Source organism: Festucalex cinctus, chromosome 10 (assembly GCF_051991245.1).
Source record: "Festucalex cinctus isolate MCC-2025b chromosome 10, RoL_Fcin_1.0, whole genome shotgun sequence".
In the NCBI taxonomy this organism is placed as follows: Eukaryota; Metazoa; Chordata; class Actinopteri; order Syngnathiformes; family Syngnathidae; genus Festucalex; species Festucalex cinctus.
The window spans coordinates 25729389-25750704 of record NC_135420.1 but is presented as its reverse complement, the minus strand read 5'-3'; the positions used below and the strand labels follow the sequence as shown (position 1 = coordinate 25750704).

General features: G+C 40.7%; 2 protein-coding genes across 4 annotated transcripts in view; both read left to right on the top strand.

The window, feature by feature from the left end:
* sh3rf1 (SH3 domain containing ring finger 1) overlaps positions 1-15224 on the top strand; it is a 34756-nt gene extending 19532 nt beyond the window's left edge. For all 3 annotated transcript variants that reach the window (XM_077535252.1, XM_077535251.1, XM_077535253.1), the window contains exons 3-12: positions 2275-2550; positions 3133-3228; positions 3774-4073; positions 6399-6509; positions 8885-9012; positions 10369-10539; positions 11558-11835; positions 12517-12821; positions 12992-13323; positions 14377-15224. In XM_077535252.1, coding sequence (XP_077391378.1) covers positions 2275-2550; positions 3133-3228; positions 3774-4073; positions 6399-6509; positions 8885-9012; positions 10369-10539; positions 11558-11835; positions 12517-12821; positions 12992-13323; positions 14377-14545 — 2166 coding nt within the window. In that variant the 3' untranslated portion in view covers positions 14546-15224. The remainder of the gene's footprint in view (positions 1-2274; positions 2551-3132; positions 3229-3773; positions 4074-6398; positions 6510-8884; positions 9013-10368; positions 10540-11557; positions 11836-12516; positions 12822-12991; positions 13324-14376) is intronic.
* Positions 15225-18077: 2853 nt separating this feature from the next.
* Positions 18078-20993, top strand: LOC144027579 (centrosomal protein of 135 kDa-like). Its single transcript, XM_077535236.1, has 7 exons — positions 18078-18315; positions 18714-18835; positions 19125-19221; positions 19538-19622; positions 19688-19918; positions 19997-20135; positions 20458-20993. Exons 1-7 carry the CDS (start codon positions 18203-18205, stop codon positions 20706-20708), a joined length of 1038 nt encoding a protein of 345 aa, XP_077391362.1. The 5' UTR covers positions 18078-18202; the 3' UTR covers positions 20709-20993.
* Positions 20994-21316: the final 323 nt, after the last annotated feature.

Genomic DNA, 21316 nt, shown 5'->3' with positions numbered 1-21316 from the left:
AATTGGCGTCGCCTCATTGGTTCTGTGCTTCGGTGTGTGTGATTGTGTGCAGCGGGGTAACGTCAGACCGGCTCACCATCACCACTCGTTCTGTACTTTCATTCCCCCCAGCGCCTCCCAATGCTTCATTAGCCTCCAGCGAGACCATCCAGCCTCCTCCCAAGCACTGTTTACCCCTTCATTCCATGGCTCCCCGTCCACGAGGCTTCACTTCCAAAATGTTTGGGATTCACATCACTGGCGAGGATGTCCAGCTAGCAGTGGGATAAATGGTTGTTGTTGGGGGGGCACTTGGTTGAAGCTGAAGCCACCCCTATAGACACCCCTAACGCTGAATGGAGAACATTGATGCTTCTCCGGCCTGCTCCCCCCCTACTGGCTTGGCCCTCTTTCCTTGGATTGTCATCCACTGAATGGCCCTTTCAGGGTTTTGGGGGCTAAGATACAAAACCTTCGGGGGGGGGATGAAGGGACTGGACTTCTGAAAGTCTTAGTCGGACACAAATGTTTAAGTCCTTGACAGACTTTGCGCAGTCAGTTCTTGATATGTTTTGTTTTATTGGGGGGGGGGTCCTTCAATGTGGTTCTTTGCACCTTCACTTTAGTCTGAAAATCTGTGTGGTACCTTCCAAAAATGTGTTTCAGCAATGATTTTTTTTTTTCATATTCCGCATACAAAGCCAAGTTAAGCGAAAGGAAAATACTCTGTTTTAGTATTTTGATCTTTGCCTGAGAGATTCTGGATATGTGTCATGTTTTTCAGTACACATCTGTTTTTTTTTTGTTTTTTTTTTGTTTTTAAAGCTAAACTTTTTAACCTTGTTTCCACTTGTTCATGTCCCAGAAAACCCTCACATATTTGTGGTTAGGAATTTGTAGATTAGCTGTATTTTATTTATTTATTTATTTATTTGTTTATTTATTTAGGGGGTGCTGTCCTTTATTTGTTGCATGCTTTTTAGCACTCAAGCTAGAGCAAAAAACAGTTCTGTCGCCCATCTTCTGACTTCCTGGTAGCAAAAAAAACGATGTAGGAGTGAGTTGAGGTGTTTTTGTTTAGACAAAAGTAAGGTTTGCTACTATCTTGTGGCATGTATAGGCAATTACAGTCCCATATAAATGGTTTTAAGGGAGAGTTAAATCGAGTTGATTTTTGCGGCAGCCACAAAAATGCATGAAAAAAAATAAAAATAGAAAACCAATTTCCACAAAGAAAAAAGATCTTATCCCATTTTGGTGCAATGATTTCTTTTAACACAGGAGAAGTTATTGTGATAAGATGTGAGAATTAACGTCCCACCCTTGTGTACTTTGCACACTCGGCTCTGACTGATACTACTGCCAAAGGCAGAATCTTGCTTAGACAACTTAGCATCCCCATTCCGTGTCAGTGCCTTTTGTAAGGAACAGTGATCCGGAAAAAAGGCAGAAAAATGCCAACTTTTACAAGCAGTTACAAGCCTTATGTCACACCACTATGGCGTCAAACTGGCTTCTGGGTTAATTACTGCATCAGAGATGTGAAAGGGGAGCCGGGATTTGCTTGGCTTTCCCTTTCAGACAGAACTCACCAAAGCGAGATGTTGCTTTCAACACCGGCATAGAGCATTTGATTTTCTATTATGCCTCTAATGCCAACCACCTTGCAAGACAACCAATTTGCGGCTGAATTCATCTTGCATCAGCACCAACTGGTATCAGTGGCAGCAAAGATTATCCCTGTGTTGTTGGATGTGTTAGAGACAGTGATTTTTTTTTTTCCCCCTCCCTGATCTGCAATGACAAATCTGTACGTGTGTGGTCAACACTGAGTTAGGCCAAGTCACGGACTCTATGATTGGGACGTGAAATGGAACAATAGCCATTTAGGAAGCTCACTGAAGCTTGCGCTGTTGCCGGACACAAATGGAGGCCCAGTGATTGTGTTGAGTGTTTGTATAACGTTCTCACAAGTCACCAGGAAAAGACTTTTCACCCGCTACTTTCTTGACAATCGTTGTCAATGTTTTTGTGATTAAATAAAAAAAAAAAAAAAAAAAAGTATAAATATTTTGTCTGTGGAGCCTCAAAACCCAATTCTGGGTAGCAGTATTTCTGCTGCAGCGTTTTGGTAAATGTCCAATTTTTTTCATGGTGTGCTTCAGTCACATTTGGTCGCTTCACCTGGTTTGTGGCATCTAGTCAAGCCAAGTGACTGCAATCCCCGACCTGTCACATACTCTACTAAATGAAATTCTGTACTATATTTATGGTTGTATCACCTTGTAATTTCAGAGCATCCCCCAGCTGCCATGCGCCAAAGCACTCTACAACTACGACGGCAAGGAGCCGGGCGACCTCAAGTTCAGCAAGGGCGATGTCATCATCCTGCGCCGGCAGGTGGACGAGAACTGGTACCACGGCGAGATGGGCGGCGTTCACGGCTTCTTCCCCACCAACTTTGTGCAAGTCATCAAGCCGCTGCCGCAGCCGCCGCCTCAGTGCAAGGCACTGTATGACTTTGAGCTCAAAGACAAGGAGGCTGACAAGGACTGCCTGCCGTTCGCCAAGGTAACGAAAGAACTTGTTTCTTTCGGTTAAAGCACCCTAAAGAAATGCATGATAATTACATTTTGTCTGGCTTCTTCGTTAACGGCTGTAATTAGACTAGGCATGACGAAAATACTCTGGATATAGCGAGACCAGGCTCATTATGTGGAGACAGCATTTTAACTTAGCATTTAGTGGCGTCTCATTTCCATCTTTGAGTAAGACAAACTATCCAGTACGATGCAAAAATGTAATATAATAGCATGCAGCAACTGTGGTAGGTCTTCTAGAGCAATTCAAATTCAAAATCAATATTTACTGAATAATATTAGCAATCCTATCAAAATAAAAGTGTATATATATATATATATATATATATATATATATATATATATATATATATATATACCTAATGCTCACCAATATTAATTTGTACAGTAAGATTGACATGGCAACACAACACACAGAGTGATTGGACAAATCTAACATATAATGTGAGGAGTGCAGTCAATGGAAACACTGCTAATTAAAAAATATAAAGTAGTAGACTTTTTAGGATCAATGAATACGTTTTCATGGAAAAAATATTCTTATGTTTTCTAGGATGACATTCTCACTGTCATCCGTCGGGTGGACGAGAACTGGGCGGAGGGAATGCTGGGAGATAAAATTGGAATTTTCCCCATCTCATACGTGGAGGTAAGAACAGCAGGCTGCATAATTAGCATTCACCAAGTACGCTGAGATCCAGGTCACCGCGTAGGTGGCTTCCTGTTCAAACACTTATTTTTAGACTTTTTTTTTTTTTTTTTGACAGTTTGAGGTGATGAGCTCAGAAATAGCAGCACACGGAGCTATTAATAAAGTCTTCATTCCACTGTTTTCTTTGGGGCTTTTGTTACTTTTATTGTGTTATTAGTCCCTTTCACACTGCCTGTTCTACCACGTTGCTGTTCTCTATTAATGGCACTTCACTGACACAGAATTGAGGGCGGGGTGGGAGGTAATGAACTCAATCTGGAAATCTCCCGGTGTCAGAGCTAGCATCTGAGCCAAGACACCACCAGGTCTAGGGTGATTTATATTGTGGTATAGATCGGTTTTATGTCACAGCCACCAAGTCTTTGGATAATCAGGTGTTAACAGTCTCGATTATCAGGGAGGGAAAATGCTCAAATTCTGTCCAATTGTTATGTGTATCACGCCTAACTCCGCACACCCTTCTATTTTCTCCTCCCTCCTAGTTCAACTCTGCGGCTCGGCAGCTCATCGAATCGGACAAGCCCTCCGACCCCAACGGCGAGTCGGGCGAGGGGGCCACGTCGGGACCCCAGAGCAACGGCGGCCATCGGGACAAGAAGAACAGCAAGAAGCGACATTCCTTCACCTCCCTCACCATGTCCCACAAGCCCATGCTGGCTCCGCCCCCGCAACGCCACTCCATGGAGATCAGCGGCCCGGTGCTCATCAGCTCTAGCAACCCCACCGCCGCCGCCCGCATCGGCGAGATCACCGGGGGGCTTTCCTGCAGCGCACCTTCACAGGTAACATGCGGAGTACTCGCGGGGGGGAAACTACAGACCTCTGCCTTGCTGTATGACTGTATCAGATATTTTTTATAGTGGAAATGTTGGAAAAGAGAGCCACAGTTACATTTCTGTTTAATTGTAAGGTAAATGCCAAAAGATTGACAGAAAAGTACTACTTTTATCTAATGAAAGTCCTCAACTCACTATGACATAGTTCTTTGGTGCCACGATGCCACAAGATGTTGACAAAGCACAACTTTTATCTAGATAAAGCTCATCAATTCGCTTCAAAATATTTCCCTTACACAAGATGGCATCTAAGCACTACTTTTACGAACACTATGGGCTCACTTTCACATGGCTCCTTGTTACCAAGATGGCAACATAGTAATTTCTTTATTTTATTTATTTATTGAAATGATCGAAGTTAAAAAGTTGCTTCAAAAGAAAGAGTAGCCTGACCAAAACAGCAAAGTAATACTTGTTATTGTTCTGGCCTGAGCAGGAAAAATGGGAACAAATGATTTATTTATTTTATTTAACGTGTGTGTTTTTTTTTGTTTTTTTTTAAAGCAAATCTGTCCCATGTCTCATCCCTCCACAATGTTTATGAAATTTGGTGTTTGGTGTTTTGCGCCGATATCAAGAATCCAGGCAAAGACATGAGACAAGACATATGACATAATGTGAACAATGCTCCATCCGAGGATTCAAGCAAAGCGTGGCTGCATGACTCCACTCGCCTGTGAAAAACGTCTTCAGGCCCCCGGGTCCCCGCGTAGCGAGCCAGACATGACAGCAGCTGCTTTATGGTCGGCAGCTGCCGGAGGTTTTTGGACGTGGTTAGACACGCTCGCAGACGTGCCAATTTGTCTGAGGCCGCCTGCGCCGCGAATAGACCCAAAATAGGCAGCTAGCATCAGTTAAGGTGTTTAAAGAGCACTAAAATAATAAAGAGGAGCGGAGGAATGCACTAATCGCGCTGCGAGTTGCATTGAGAAAAACCCAAACACAACTCTCAAAAGGTAGAAAAAAAGAATAGCAGTTTCATCAATGGACACAACATTCAGTTCATTAACCTGTGTAGCCACCTCTTACTATTCATCCCAAAAATAACTAAAAAGGATCACTAAGTACGGTAGGTTTGTGTATAAATTCAGATGAGGTCATCATTTCAGTATACAGTTTACTTTTTCCTTTTTTTTTTCCCTTGTTGGTGTGTCGTGAGGTTTTTCTCATGACGGCCTTTGCTCAATGCAGGTTGGAAAATTATGTCCTAGTCTCCATATCATCAATTGCTTTATCTTCTTAATTGTAATGGTTTTTGAAGATCCATCCATGTAATCCAGTCTCATGAACATCAAGTCAAAGTCAGATCTTTCAAAAGTTTTATCCAAGTAATTACGAAGTCTTAATACTGGCGCCGACAGTATCATTCAAATCAAATCATGTGACTTGAACCCGACACCTCTGCAAGCATCTAAAAAGTACATTTTCAATATTTGAACAGAAGTCAAAACCATCAAATTTGCTCCTATGAGGTTAAAATGGTGATGAAAATTTAGTTTCAGTTTCTGAAAGCAATTGCTTGCGTGTGAACGAATAGGCAAAACATTTTTAAAGCATAATTGCCTTTGGCAAATATGTGTTTACCCTACACACAATAGAGACGCCGACTACCACACACCACACCACCCTCCTCCTACCTACACCTTACTGATCTTTCCAGCAGGCAGACAAAAAGACAACAAAGGTCGGCTACTGTAGTAGCCCAGGGGAGTATTTTGAAAGCCAACACGCCCGCCGTCAACTATTTCCTCAAAGTGCCGTCGTTGACGCCATGAAGCAAAATCCCGTCAAGTCTGGCAGGAAAGTGACTTGTAGAGACATTTTCGAGACTGCCGATGCAGTTGCAGGGTTCACCTTAAGAGGCGTCTCGGCCTGGTGCAGCCATGCGTGGCGAGAGTGAGCGAGCGAGTGAGCGTGCAGGCCACGGGGAGATATTGTGCCAGCGACACTGGGGCCCTGTTACCACGACACCGCCGCACTCTCACGCATATGACGGGCCAATCAGGTGTCACGTGCGTCACCTGATTGCGGTCAGCCAATCGGAAGTGTTGCGGTCCCCACCTCGTCGAGGAGCAAGATCACACAATGTGACACCCCTGTGAAACACTGTCTTCTGTTATTACGCTCTACATTGCATCACGAGTGTGCAACGTATGTCCTGGGGGTCACCCAAGTCCTTTTCATGGTGAATCCAAATCATTTGCATTTGTCACGTGTGCGTGGAATTTGCCGTCCTGTTTGATGAGCGCCTTTTCTTCCTCTGTTTGAAAGGTACACATTTGCACAACCGGACTGATCGTGACACCGCCCCCGAGCAGTCCCGTCACCACAGCAACGGTCTTCACGTTTCCGTCAGAGACCAGCTACGCACCCATTCCGCTGGTAGGTGCAGACCTCTGCCAAGGCAAGGGGAAAGAGTATGTTGAATTGTTGCTACAAGCTTGTACATCAGTTGTTTCAGTAATATTTAAAGGTCATATACTGTATTATGAAAGTGTGCTCTTTTGAATTGCTTGTGAACAAATTGTTGTGTCTCTGGAGCGCCTGCCTAACCATCAAGCATGAAATTATACAACAAAGTAAATCTTTTTTTATTCCCTCTTTCTATAACAGTGGACGACAGCAAGATATACTGTAACTATAATAAATTATATGGTTAAATTATTGTTCATAGCTAGTGGTGGCTTCCACCTTTCAGTTGCAGTCTGGACATGGTGTTGAACAACTCCTCCTCTGGAGGGAGTCTCTGAGTCTCCAGAAGCAGTCAATAGCACCACAAAAAAAGTTTCTGGAGTTGTTGCTTATTGATTGTCACTTGCGGATTCTGAAAAGACTCCAAACAAAAGTATTTTCTTGAGATGAACATGTTTGTGTCTTCGTATTTGTCAATTGGATTTTTGGGGGTATTTCCACACAAATCATTGAAAAGGAAAGTAAGTTATTAAAATAAGTTATTAAAAGTGACGTGAGTTTTTTCCCCACAATTTTTAACTGTTCCAAGAGGTCCTAATGGCATTTCAATGAATTTCAATGGGGAAAATTGATTTTATATATGAGTAAAGTGAGTTACAAGCTCGGCCATGTTGTTTGGTGAAAATTTTTATTATCGTATATCGTATAAGCCCTTTGAGATGCAACATTTTGTTTACGAGAGGGCCCCCCGTCATGGAATACATTTTAGAAAGTCACGGTACCATCGTATTGCACTGAGCAGTTTTCCCCCCTCTTTGCTATTCATCATAGCCGCAAATAAAGCCGAAGAAACGGCAAATTAATTCAACCCCTTAGATCAGGGATGGCCAATTTAAATGATGGAGGTGGCCATAATTTTTCAAAATCCCCAAATAAATGTGTGGACACGGTGCAGTATAGGGAAGTCAACTTTGTCCCTGATGCGTCCCCCGTTGAGCAATGTCTATCATCTAGTGGTAGACTACTATTATTACAGCTTAAATTGCTCACAACAGCAATCATTTTTATTTTTAAAAATTATTGAAGGGCAACCCCAGGTGCGGGCCGCCACTTGCCCATTCTTGTTTTAGTGGCACGCCTCGTCTCCTGAGATATGCAGGCACAAATTTAGCAAAAAGCCTCTTCATTCTTTACGTTTATGCTGAGGAAAAAGTGGCAATAATAGCTCTCAGCCTACACAAAAAGGGCACACACTTTCTGTGTGTGTGTGTGTGTGTGTGTGTGTACAAGCTGGCATGCCGAGTTAGTGAATGAGCAGGAATGCGCACACAAAAGGTGGAGTTCTCCGCTTCACTTGGGAACCCTACGTGATGTTTTTGTACAGATGATTCCTGCAGCCCGCAGGCGGCCTAATTATCTCAGCTCCACCGTCGGCAGTCGACCGTAACGCGCTCAGACCCTCGTGCGCATACCGCTCACGGGAGGCCGGGGGTGCCGCGGTGTCGTGTCGTGAACACGATCACATGACCGCTCGGTTTGTTGACTTCTTAACAGGTTGTTGGTGGTGACCTCACCGTAGAGCTGCGTGCCGTGAACTAGACAGGCACATGCATGTGGATGCAATTATAGCGCTGAAATGGTACAAAAAAAAAAAAAAAAAAAGGGGGATTTTGCCATCGTGACAAGCGCCAAGATGAATCCGAGTTGAGCCGAGTTGTGATTTGTCATTTCATATGGTCCACGTTAAATTCTGGGACGGCAGCTCTGCCGCTTGTGCAGCTGCGCCGTCTCCTAGCAACAAACAAACAAGCAAGAAAAGTACAAAATAGAAAGCAAAGCGGAGGTCAGATGGACTCACTTTGTCACTTCTAAACAAACAGGCGTTCAAAATTTTTCCACTGATAGTCTCCAATTTGATTTTCTTCACAGTGTGTTTCTGAAACATTCTTAAAGTTAAAGCAGTTGAATTCCAAAAATAGAGCATTTAGGGCAATACTTTATCAGCACGTCTGTCCAAAAAATAGGCATATTGGTCTTGAGGTGACATATCAGGATAAGCCTAAAATAGCAGCTAAACTGAATTTGACTTCCTCTAGAGTTTTTGTTTGCAAGTTACAGCAAAAAAAAACATTCAAATTAAGTCTTGTATCTCAAGACATCACTGTTCTAGAACATGGACCTTAAACTGGATATCGGGTATATAAAAAAACCTGTTCCCCATTTAATGCAAAGGCGCTCAAGTTACAGGTTTTTGTTTACCTGCCAGTATCGACAGAACTGTGACGGATTGTCAAGCGGTCATACTAATAACCACCTTTTACGTTTCTCTCTTCTCATCCCCACAGGACGCTCTCCCGCCACCGCCGCCTCCTCCGCCGCAGTCGTCCGCTGGAGGCAATGGGTACTCGCTGGTGGCGGGGCAGAGACCCTCCCCCAGCGTCGGCGACCAGGGCGGCAGACAAAGACCCACAGTGTGAGTTGGAAAAACAGTAAAAAAACAAAAAAAAACAGGCTGCCCTCGATCCATCCATTTTCTGTAGCGCTTATACTCATGGAGGTACGCAGGTGAGCTGGAGCCTCAACTGGAGGGCGGCCAGGTGCACCCTTGGAATGGTCGCCAGTCGATCATATGGCGCATATGGACAAATTATACATTACATAACTATAAATAATAGAGTACTGTTGAAAATGACAATGAATTATTCTTTTTAAAAAAAACATTTTTTTTTTTGTAGAGCTAAACCAAAATGTTTTTTACCGATGGAAATTATTAGTAGTCAAGGAGACCGATAACCGATATATGAAGTCGATATTCATTTTCAGTGAAAAGGGGGGAAAAAATATTGGAGTCAGCATTTTTTTTATAATACAAATGTCAATCTTGACTTTGTTGCAATATCTTAAAGAATTAATGCTTATTGAACAATTTTTCAGAATTTTCAAAATGTGTAATTTTCTTTAATTTAAATCTTAGACAAGATACTTTATTTTTTCAATTAAAAAAGATGTTCAGGGAGCTCCCAAGGTTATCAGTTTGTCTGAAAAAGTACAAATAGTTCAGCTTTATCTTTAAAAAAAAAACAAAACAAAAAAAAAAACAAAAAAAAAAAAACAAAAAAAAAAAAACTGAAATGTTCCACAAAAAAAAAAAAAAAGTTGAGAAGGTTGCCAGGGTCAGCAACATCTCTTATAAAGTTACCTGAAAATGGAAGTATTATTATATTCTATTATTTTTTTTATATTATATTATTTTTCCTGAGTTTAAAATTGTTTAGCTTTACCTTTTATCACCCGTCAAATTTTGTAAAAAGGGCCAATACCGATATTCGTCAAAATGCTCAATGTTGACACTAATTTATCCCTAATTTTTTGTATAGTTTACATACACATAATATTTAACTACCTCATGACTATGTCGCATCTTAAAAGAATGTCCAGTGGAATAGCACAATGACTTTTTCCCACATGCTTAAAACCAGCCGGTGACGCTTTCCTCCTGGGTCCCATTTGAGGTTCTGTGAGTCAGCCTTGACTTTTAAACCTCCCCCAAGGCAGCACACTCATACCTGTCTAGAATTAGATGCCCCCCGCAAGCCCGCTCTGCCGCCGCCATCTGCATCCGCTTTTGCTCGCACGTGCTATGTCTCGCTGGGATTTCATGCCGACAGCATCCCAGCTGTGACTCCTCGCCGGCCCAGTAAGAGACGTGACCCGCAAATTCCGTGTCACGTTCCCTCCCGGAGGGTCTGCAATTGTGAGGATAGCCAAACTTCCCGTGCGTTGCTTCTTACGGCGTGTGTCTTTTGATGCGTTTGTTTTGCGGCTGCAGCTATGTGGCCATGTTCCCCTATGCCCCCCGCAAGGAGGACGAGCTGGAGCTGAGGAAGGGTGAGATGTTCCTGGTGCTGGAGCGCTGTCAGGACGGCTGGTTCAAGGGCACCTCCATGCATACCGGCAAGATCGGAGTCTTCCCTGGGAACTACATGAGTCCAGTCAGCAGGTTAGTTCGAGCGTAACAATTTTTTTTTTCTTAAATTTTTTTTTGACAGACAGTGGGGACCTGCAAAGTGCGACACATTCCATCAAAAGTGTTGCTTTAAAAGTGTTGCTTCGGTGCCATCTTGTGGCATCCTGGCACCAAAGGACTATTTTTTTGTTTTTTATTTTTTTAAAAGATATGAACCATATTTTTAGCTGACTTGTTTGCTCTTTTTGCGTGCAAAGATTCGAGATACGGGCACCCCATGGTGGCAGTAAACTCAACTCACTTGACAAGAAGCAGCAGTTTTAATGAGCAATTCAAGCTTCAAGCTGTTTAAATGCAACCCCTAATTGACGATTACTGTCAAACTAAACAAAGCAAACAGAATTACACATTGTGTAATTCCATTTTTAGCTTAATGCAAACAAACAAAAGTGTGTAGATATGCTAATAGCATCGATATCCCACCGTTTTAACCCTTTGCGCAACAGATAAAATGTAAAGCGTATGGCAAGTGCCAGATAGTAATTTATAGATATTGCTTTTATGAAGAAATGAAAATGGAATGAGGTGCTTTCCTGTTACAAAGAGAACACACAAGAAAGCCAAAAGGAAACTTTTCGAAATGCTTGTGGAGTCTTTTAGATGCTAACTGAGTTGAAGTTTCACAAGGTTTGCTGACATCTTGTGTAATGATTCTTTAAACTCGCTTTTGTTTGACTTTTGGACAGTTTGTCTTTTTTCAGCGTTCGTGTCCGTTTTCACTCGGAATCGGATCCAGATTGCACATTTGGAAGCAATTGGAATCCATGCAAAAGCCATTTAACGTGTCCAAATGTCTACGTTCCTCAGATCAGCTTGTAATTTGTCATATTTAAATCGGCTCTCACTACCTTTTATTCCCTTGGATCCAATTTGGTATCTGTAAGACATTTTCCCTTCTTTAGATCCTAGACTGTATTCAGTCATCTGTGTGTATGTGTTGTGTCACGTTTGTAACACGCTTACGCCCCCCAAACCCCCCACCCCCTTTCAGAACGGCGTCGGCAAGCAGCCAGGCCAAGGTGCCCATGAGCTTGTGCACGCAGGCAGGCAGAGGGATCACCATCGTCAGCCCCTCATCCAGCCACCACGGGGCCATCGTGGCGTGCCCTGACTCTGCCAAACATCCTCCCATCGTTGCCTCCTCCGCCGCCATTCAGCCCGTCGCGGCGGTGACAGCGGCTCAGACGGCTACAGGCCAGCAGCCCAAAGTGCCGCTACACATCAGCTCGCAGATGACGGTCAATCAGGCTCGCAACGCCGTCAGGACAGGTGGGTCCGACGGGATGTGAATTCTCAACTATGAGCCAAAAATTGTTTACATTTTTAAAATATTTTATATATATATATATATATATATATATATATATATATATATATATATATATATATATATATAAATTATTATTGATATTATTATGATTTATTATTTCTATTATTATTTTATATAATGATAATAATAATAATAATAATAATATTATTATTATTATTATTTTGTATCTTTTTTTTTTTTGCTCTCTTTTTGTTGTTGGTTGCTTGTTTGTTTTTTGTGGAACCTGACACCTATTGTGTGCTTTGTTATTGCCTGAAACAAAAATAAAATACAAATACAAATTATTATAAATTGTTTTTATACATTATAATTATATACTGTTATAATTATTATATTATTAATTTTATATATTATTATTATTATTATATATTATAATGAGATATTATCATTATATATTATAATATAATTATTTATTATTATTATTAATTACTATTATTATTATTATTATTGTATACAATTGTTATATATTATATATACTATTTTATGATATATATTTTTATATTATAAATTAAAAAATTTCCATGTGTGGATCAAGACAACTTTCTGTTTTTTGTGCATTTGGTGGTTTGGTGCTTTTGCTGTGCCGTCGACTCATTCAAAGTTTTAAATTGTGTTTTCAGCCGCATGCCACGGTCAGGACCGGCCCACCACGGCAGTCCCGCCCACCCAGTCGGTGCCACCCGGAACCTACCTCCCGCACCTCAACGCGTGTCCCCAGCCCTCCCCGGGGCCCGCTCAGGGCTGCGCCCGGGCCGCCGTGGCGCTAGGGTGCGCCGCCGCCTCCCTCACCCCGCCCAACGTCAGCGCCGCCTGCCTGGAGGGCGACGCCTTGAGACCCGTGCCCGTCCTGGCCGGGAACGGTTCTACTCTCAGTGCCGCTGCAACCAGTGCTGCCCTTGCATGCCGCCTGGACAAGGACATCAAGGTGGCAAATCATACCGGCAGCCATTTTCTATTTGTGGCAAAGTGCAATATCAATAGTTTGTCTTCAATCGTTACATTTCATCTATTTTAGGAAAGTGCACAATCAGTAGTTTGTCTACTTTTTAGGGCACTTGAACGCCAACACAAAGAAAACTTGACTTGTTTCCGCAGAGAGAAAAGAAAAGTCTTCTGAAGCTGCTGTCCAACAAGAAGAAATCTCGTCAGTCGCCGCCTTCCTCGCCCACGCTCGAGGCGGAGCAAGCCGCCGCCGGAGAGTCGGCCCAAGGAGCCTCGGGACCCGAGGCCTCGCTTCCCTCCTGCCCGGATCCCGACGCCGCCGTCGCTGCCTCTCCATCTCCATCTTCCGCTTCCTCGTCAGACTCCTCCTCCCATCGGAGGAACGGCATCTTGGACGGAGGCGCTCCTATTGCACCTCCTCCTCGCCAGCCGTGCTCCTCGCTGTCCTCGCTGCAGCATGACGCACGGCCCATCATCTGTGAGAGGTATCGGCACGGGAAACCCTTTATTTTTTCAAGCTTTAGTTTCATCATCACATTTTTATGCACCCGAATCCAAGTCACTCCATTTTGAATTTCTGATGATACCTAATCCTCATGTGATACCCCAACAATGCAAACTAAATATCACAAATGTCACTTAGGGCAGTAACAAGACAGAGATCCTATTTAAATGGTCAATAAATCAATTTCATTAGTACAAAACTGTTCAAAAGTTTGAAATGCTGCATTCTTTCTTGAGAAATGATTTCAGAATTAACTATCAATTTATGACCTTTTTTTGAAAAAAATAAATAAATAAATAATAATAATAATAAATCCAATAATTTAATTGTTATATTGCTGAGATATTTTTCCGTCCCATAAACATTTTTTTTTCTATTTTTATATAAAAAAATACAATTGTATCTTATAACTATAACCTTTTCACAAATACAATTATATTCTATATGTAACAACTTTATTTGCACAAGTTTTTTTTTTTTTTATTATTATTTAAACTACAAATAAACCCCCGAACTTTTTAACAATCCAATAAAAACCAAGAGTGATGGAAGAAAAATATTTTATTCATAGTAATTGAAATGTTAAAATGTGCTATTTAAGAAACAATGTTAAAATTTTAATTTATTTTAAATGACTGATTGTAAATGGCATGTTTGAAGGTTTCAGTTACTATGAGTAAAATATTTTTCTTCCATCACTTTTGGTTTTATTGTATTGTTCAAGTTCACGTTTTTGTTTTCACCCTGTATTTTTAGTTTAAAAAAAAAAAACTGTTATGGAAATAAAGTTAAACACTTTAAGGAAAAAAGTTTCAATGTTACAAAGAAGAAAAATTCAAATTTTTCTAAAAAACAAAAAAAAAACAAAAAAAAAATTCTTGTTTTGCAAAATGTCTTTCTTAAAGAATATGACTTCTGTTCTTCTTTTTTTTTTCTTTCTTTTTGTGCTTCTGAACATCATTTAATACGTTCCTGACATTGTGAGCCCAACCGCTCCCCTTCTACAATATATTGTAACGTGCTCCCGTCTCAGGTACCGCGTGGTGGTGTCGTATCCGCCGCAGAGCGAGGCCGAGCTGGAGCTGAAGGAAGGCGACGTGGTGTTTGTGCACCGCAAGCGCGAGGACGGCTGGTTCAAAGGCACGCTGCAGCGCAACGGCAGGACGGGACTCTTCCCTGGAAGCTTTGTGGACAGTATCTAAGTACAGTATCCTCCCGCACACACGACCTTTTCTTTATTTATACCCTTAAATGTGTGCCTTGTACTGTTCTTCACTTTATTGTACATAAGGACACAAAGAGGATTTAGTTCCAGGAAAACAATATTCGTTAATATAGATATGTTGCTCTTCTTTTTTTGTTTGTTTTGTTAACTTATTTCAAGAAAGACTGGCCTATTTTTCCCCAGGGTAGTTCAAAGGGTTTAAACTGGCAGTGCCCTCACTTGATTGGCGGCCATTTTTGCAACGGCAGTACAGGTGCATCTCAGTAAGCTTACAACATGGTGGAATATTTCAACTTAAACTCTTTATTTACACACGATGAATTATTTGATCGTTAGGGTTGCCAGGCCTCACCTGTGTGGGATGGGCCTCCGCGGCCTGCCGCAGGGAGTTAAAAACTGATTTTAAACGCCACCTGCCCTAAAAAGCTTCCTGACTGACTACAGATGCCACAAAATGGCGGCAAGACTTACCTTTGTCTAAATGAAGAGCTTCAATTCACTTCAATGTATTTTAGTTCTACTTTTGTCTGACTGAAATTTAGTAATTTACCTTAAAGGGATACTTGACACATTGAGACATTTTCAGCAGTAAATAGTGAATATTTTGTCTGTAATTAATGTGGTAACTTCATTATTTATCAGGTACAATTAATACCTTTAAAAAGCAATTTTTCTACTTGCTGTCGACTGATGATGACATCACCTGTGCTGAGGAAGTAGGTAACGGCCAATCATGGCTCAGTTGCCTGACCAAACCCAGAAAACAGGTGAACCATGATTGGCCATTACCTACTTCCTCAGCACAGGTGATGTCATCAGCAGTCGACAGCAAGTAGAAAAATTACTTTTTCAAGGTATTCATTGTACATGAAAAATAATGAAGTTATCAAATTCATTCTCGACAAAATATTTACTTTTCACTACTGAAAATTGCTCATTGAGTCATGTATCCCTTTAAAATACTTCATTTGCATCATAAGTTGGCGCCAGAGCACTACTTTTGTTGAAATGAAGCTGCTCGATTTATGTCAACATAGTTCCTTGGCACCAAGATGCCACAAGATGGTGCCAAAACACTACTTTTGTCTACAAGGTTCTCATCTTATTTTTCTATATGTCATTCCATGTTTCATTGACTTTTTTTTAAAATTATTATTATCATCATTTTGCCTTAACTTGCAAGGAACAAAAACACCATACTTGACCCTCGCAAGAAATTTGGATACTGTATTACGTAAATTAAAATAGATTTTTGATGTAGAAATTAGTTAGTAATTGGCATTTTGAAAATGAATTTTCCAATGTGTTTTTTGAGTTTCTTTAATTGAGCCACTGAAGTAAATAAACGGCGGAGTAGTGATTAGCAAGTTCTGATTCCATATGAATTTTTCTTCCATATTGCAATATTTTATTGAGATGCATCGCTTGCCTTGACACTTGAAAAACAAATCAGGCCTCTCAGTGGACGTTTTGTAAATTGACCTGAGGTTCGCTTTCCTGCCGTCATGTTGTACGGGCTGGACGAGCTGTGCTGCTAATCAAACGCATCCTGACGTAGCTCTGATTCACCAGAGTGACTTAACATTTCAGACTTTTTTTTTTCCCTTCCCTATTTGTTTATCATTATTATTATTATTATTATTATGAAAAAAAAATGCTGCTCTTGGACAGTTGCAGTAACCTCAACACTACTTAATGTGACTCCGCCGCCACGACACAAACAAAAGCACATTTGCCTCGCTCTTGTGAACATGCTGGAAGTTTTTCGAATAAATATTTTAGAGAGCGAGATAATTGCTTTGATTGATCCCCTATTGATCATTTTTGTATCTACTTGAATTACCATAAGATTCCTTTTGCGATCGCAAAGATTTATTTGTTGTTGTTTTTTTGTAGAATGAATTACACTGAGCAGTTAGCATTTTTTTGTTGTCCATTTTAGATGTCCACTATTTTTGTTTGTTTTGGTAATTCAATGAAATACTGCATACTCGGGGTCGACATTTGCAAATTCACTTTCTCACTTTTTTTTTTTTTTTTTTTTTTTGTCCAACAGCAAACTATTTCATCCTTAAGAAAATACATCCTTTATATATTTTCCAAACATGAATTGGAGGAATAGAAAGGTTGCCCATCCCTTCTGTAGTTTAGTATTAACAAAGGCAAGGATTCAGAATTCATTCTTGGAATCTTTTCTCATTGAAGATTTCCTTACAATATAACGCAGAATTTTTTGGTCAAATTCAGTGACAAATCTCTGCAGCCACTCATTAGGCGGAATCCAGTTTTTTGTTTTTTTGTTTTTTCGTAGACTAAGTTTTGTATCTCCAAGTAGCTTTTACAAAGATGAAATTTTGTCAAAATATTACAAAAAAAAAGTCATACAGTAGGTGCATACTTGTAACATTACTTTTCTTGATAAATACACAAGATTTTCATTACAAGTTTTTGCACATTTTTCTTTTTTAAACAATTTGTTCAACTTAGATTTTTTTTTTAATGGCATTATTCCTTTATGTGCAAAATATTCCAAATTGGGGGAAAAACACTTATATTGAGAATATTTTTTTCCCATAATAAGACTTTTTCATAAAAAAAATAAAAAATAAATAAAAAATCCACCTCTTGAATCTTTTCAATCTTTTTCGGTTCATTTCGAGGAAAATGCAAATCTTCACTGCTCTCCTAAGTACTTGATAAATTGTTGTTTTTTGTTGTTGTTGGTTTCGGGGGTCTTTTAGTTCCACTGTCTGAAATTGAAATCAAGCTTATGTATGATCTTTTGTGAAATTCAGAAGTATTTGAGGGAATAGCACATTTTTAAGAGTCTGTTTAACAATAAAAGCTAAATGGTTTCCATGATGGTGTTTGCACACGTTGTCTTTTGTCTCGCATACGATGTGATTCGAACTGAGCTGGTAGAACGCTGACGGGAAGTGACAGGAGGTCATTCTCGCTACACAAATACACACACACTGCCCTGGAGAGGAGAGGTTACCATGGAGACGAGTTATGCCAATCACAGGGTGGCGTGCTGCTGCAGCGCAACAGTGAGTGTTTGGATTGTTGGATTTGAACCATTTCAACTTGTTCGGTGTTTTTTTTTTTTTTTTTTTTTATCGAAAAATGGGCATGACGCAACTTTATATAACATTTTAAAAAAACACCATCGCTGCATACAAATGCGGCTAAATTGGCAGTGACGTTCTCCATGTACAATGTATTTGTATTATACTGCCCCCAGCTGGCCAATGTGTGCAAACGTGGAGCAGCAAAATGTCCACTGAAGTGAAGCAAAAAATAAAACAATCATAAAGGACAATAGTACAATTTGATCTAAACTCTATTGATGATTTATTTAAAGAGCTGAAATTTGATTTGACAATATCAGACAAAAATCTCCAGCCTTGTCAAATTTACATTTGCTTCATGGATCAAAATCAATCGAGCCATTTATGATTACTTTATTGTTTGAAGCTTTGATGTTGCTCATAAAGACGTGTAACGCTGCGCCTGCCTGCGTGTGTGTGTGGGAGTGAAAACCTTTGGGCAGCATTTCCAGGACAGTATCAAAAACAATGAGGCACAATTAGCAAGTGCTTCCATTGGGTGTTATCGTTTGTGGATTAGAACCATGGACAGCAACGGAGACGTGACCAGGAGCCACCTCAGGAAGCGTCTGGACCAACTGGGCTACCGACTACATTTTGGGATGGACTCGGTGCCGCTGGTTGCTAAACTTTTCAGGTAAAAAAATAAAAATAAAAGTTACATTTGTCCAATTTTAGACTTTTTTTTTTTTTTTTCTCTCACAAAATTAAACTGAAAACAAAGTTCAGATTTTCAGTGAGGCATCATGCTTTGGAGCTGGAAGAAAAATGTTGGGAATAATCGGGAGAACATCTGAACTTTACTCGGGATTAATCAAAGGCATTTAAAACTGTGGCGTGTGTGTGTGCGTTGACTCCCTGTTACTTTACTCTGAAGAGGGTGTGTACACTTATGCATTTTTATTTTTATTTCCATTAGCAAAAAAGATTTAAGCATTTTAACAGGACTGTGCAGACATTTGACCCTTGACCCCTGGGAGGTCGCACTGCGGCCCATCCCGATGTCATCGCTTGACTTTTTGTTTGTCTTGGCAGCGACCTGGTGCACACCACGGTTAGCCTTCGCAATGCTAAGCTGTCAGCTGGGAAGCCCGACCGGTACCGTCACGCAAACGTCTCCCGCCAGTTGGATTCTGGTGACCATTTTAACAGTACAGGTCAGATGTTAACCATTTGGCATTCAATTAAATGTGTTGTTATGGGGAAAAAAAAAAAAGTTTAATTCAGTTGGTACTCTTGACTTATGAATGCTTCAACGTGCGAACTTCATAATGATTTAACCAAACCAGGTAAATTTGTTAGGAAAGTCCAAGTTACGACTGTAACTACGGTTCTATGAGTCCCGGATGACCACCAAATGGTAAAGCACCGCCATCTGGCGGTTGGGAGGGACGAAACAGAACGCCATCGACTGGCTGCTAACATGAGCTTCCGGTGTGTTTTCAGGTGGGAGAAAGATCGGCATTGCGTTGACCCACCAGTCCACGCAGACGGATGAAGTAAGACCGCCTCCTTGTGGTGAAGATGAAGATTTATCTGGAAGGTTTGTTTCAGCAACAAATATGAAGTCGTCCTCATATATTTTTGTGAGTTTTTGGGATCAGATTTTGTCTTTTTTTTTTTTTTTCATTTTGTCCTGTTGTTGTCAGTTTGGTTTTTTTTAATTAATGAATTTATTTATTTATTTATTTTTTTGTTTCTTTGCTCATTCTTTTCAGTTTTTGTCCATGTATTAACTATTAACTTTAGTGCTCAAATGTTTTTATTTTAGTTTGTGATAATGAATGAATGAATGAATTAATTTTCATACTGTGAGTGTTTTTCTACGTATTTAACGTGTCCTGTTGATGATTTGGCAGGTTGGTTGAATTGCAGGAAGAGCTTCTCACACTCAAATCGGAGCTGGACTTTTCTCATGGGCACACGAAAGCCATAACAGCCCAAGTAAGTCGCCGGACACGGCGTGCGACCACGGCGCCGCATCTGATGACCGCGGGCGCGTCCCACAGTTGGCGGAGGCGCAGGAGGCCAATCGGACGCTGGAGCGGACGTTGGAGGAGCCGCGGCGGACGCGGAGCGACGAGGAGCCGACGCGCAAGGACGGCGTGGCTCCGATGGTGGCGGTGAAGGAGCGCGTGCTCAACATGGCCTACAGGAAGCTGTCCGCCTCCAAGGAGGTCATCCTGGCTCAACAGGAAGTCATCCAGGACTTGGAGGACAACCTTTGCAAAATAAAAGCGGTAGGAAGTTGTTTTTAAAACGCACGTCAACCAGAAAAATCTTTCATCTTGCTGTGTTGAATCTTTGACTGCTTGCAGGAAGTTTGCGAGCAAAGTCGTCTTCGAGAGCAGCTTGCTGAAGCGAGATCTCGCAACGACCAACTAGGAGGATTGGTCGCCTTTTTTGAGGCAGAGAAGAGCGCGCTGCAGCACAAAGTGGACAAGATGATGGACAACGGTAAATCTGCACATTATGGCGCCAATTATTGATATATTATTATGATTTATTATTTATGTGTATTTTTTTTCAAGTTATTGATACTCGTGGTGGAACGGTGCTTAATTTGAAAATGTTGAATGGTGGGTATCGAGACTGGATCAGTTCGTAAGCAGTGAAAATCTGCATATAAATGACGCCTATTAAAATCGATAGGGGAGGGAAAAAAATTAAACCCAAAATATTCTTGAAAAAAAAAAATGCTGATAAATGTACAATATGTGATTCCAATTAAAAAAAAAAAAAAAAAAAAAAAAAGATAAACGGATGACGTGTGTTTCAGACCGAGACTTGGTGCTGGGCTTGGACTTGCCACGGGCCACCAGAGGTGGCAGTGGCGAGCCCACGCGCTGCCTGGCCGACGTCATCAAGAGCCTGGAGGAAGAGCGCGATCGCTTCCGCCGTGAGGCCCAGCTCTACAAAAGCCTCCTCAGAGCCACCACGGCACCCACGGCACTCACGACGTGCAGCCCCACCCAGGTCAGGAGGAACAAGGTGGCTTTGGCCGCCAGCTTCCACGGCAGCGTCGAATGAAACAAGTGGACGAGCGCGTCATAAACAACAAGCTGATAGCATTTACCTCAAGCAAAAACAATGCATTGAAAGGTGTTTGTTTGGTTTTTTTTTAAATAAAGACCATGTATAGTAAGGTGTTTTTGTTTTTTTAAACAACCATAAATGGTGAGACTTTTTTTTAAATAACTTGTGTATTATAGTAAGGCATTTTTTTAAATGACCATGTATAGTAAGGTTTTGTTTTTGTTTTTTTTGTTTTAAATAAAGACCATGTATAGTAAGGTTTTTTTTGTTTTTTTTTGTTTTTTTAATAAAGACCATGTATAGTAAGGCATTTTTTTAAATGACCATGTATAGTAAGTTTTTTTTTTTTTTTTTTTTTTTTAAATAAAGACCATGTATAGTAAGGTGTTTTTTTTTTTTTAAACAACCATAAATGGTGGGGCTTTTTTTTTAAATAACTTGTGTATTATAGTAAGGCATTTTTTTAAATGACCATGTATAGTAAGTTTTTTTTTTTTTTTTTTTTTTTTTTTTTTTTTTTTTTAATAAAGACCATGTAAGGTGTGTGTTTTTTTTGGGGGGGGGTTAAATAAAGACCATGTATAGTAGTGTGTGTTTTTTTT

Coding starts and splice junctions, on each gene's coding strand:
- LOC144027579 (XM_077535236.1), top strand. CDS start 18,203: ATGGACAGCAACGGAGACGTGACCAGGAGCCACCTCAGGAAGCGTCTG. Junction 19,623..19,687: donor CGAAAGCCATAACAGCCCAA/GTAAGTCGCCGG, acceptor CGCGTCCCACAG/TTGGCGGAGGCGCAGGAGGC. Junction 20,136..20,457: donor GGACAAGATGATGGACAACG/GTAAATCTGCAC, acceptor CGTGTGTTTCAG/ACCGAGACTTGGTGCTGGGC.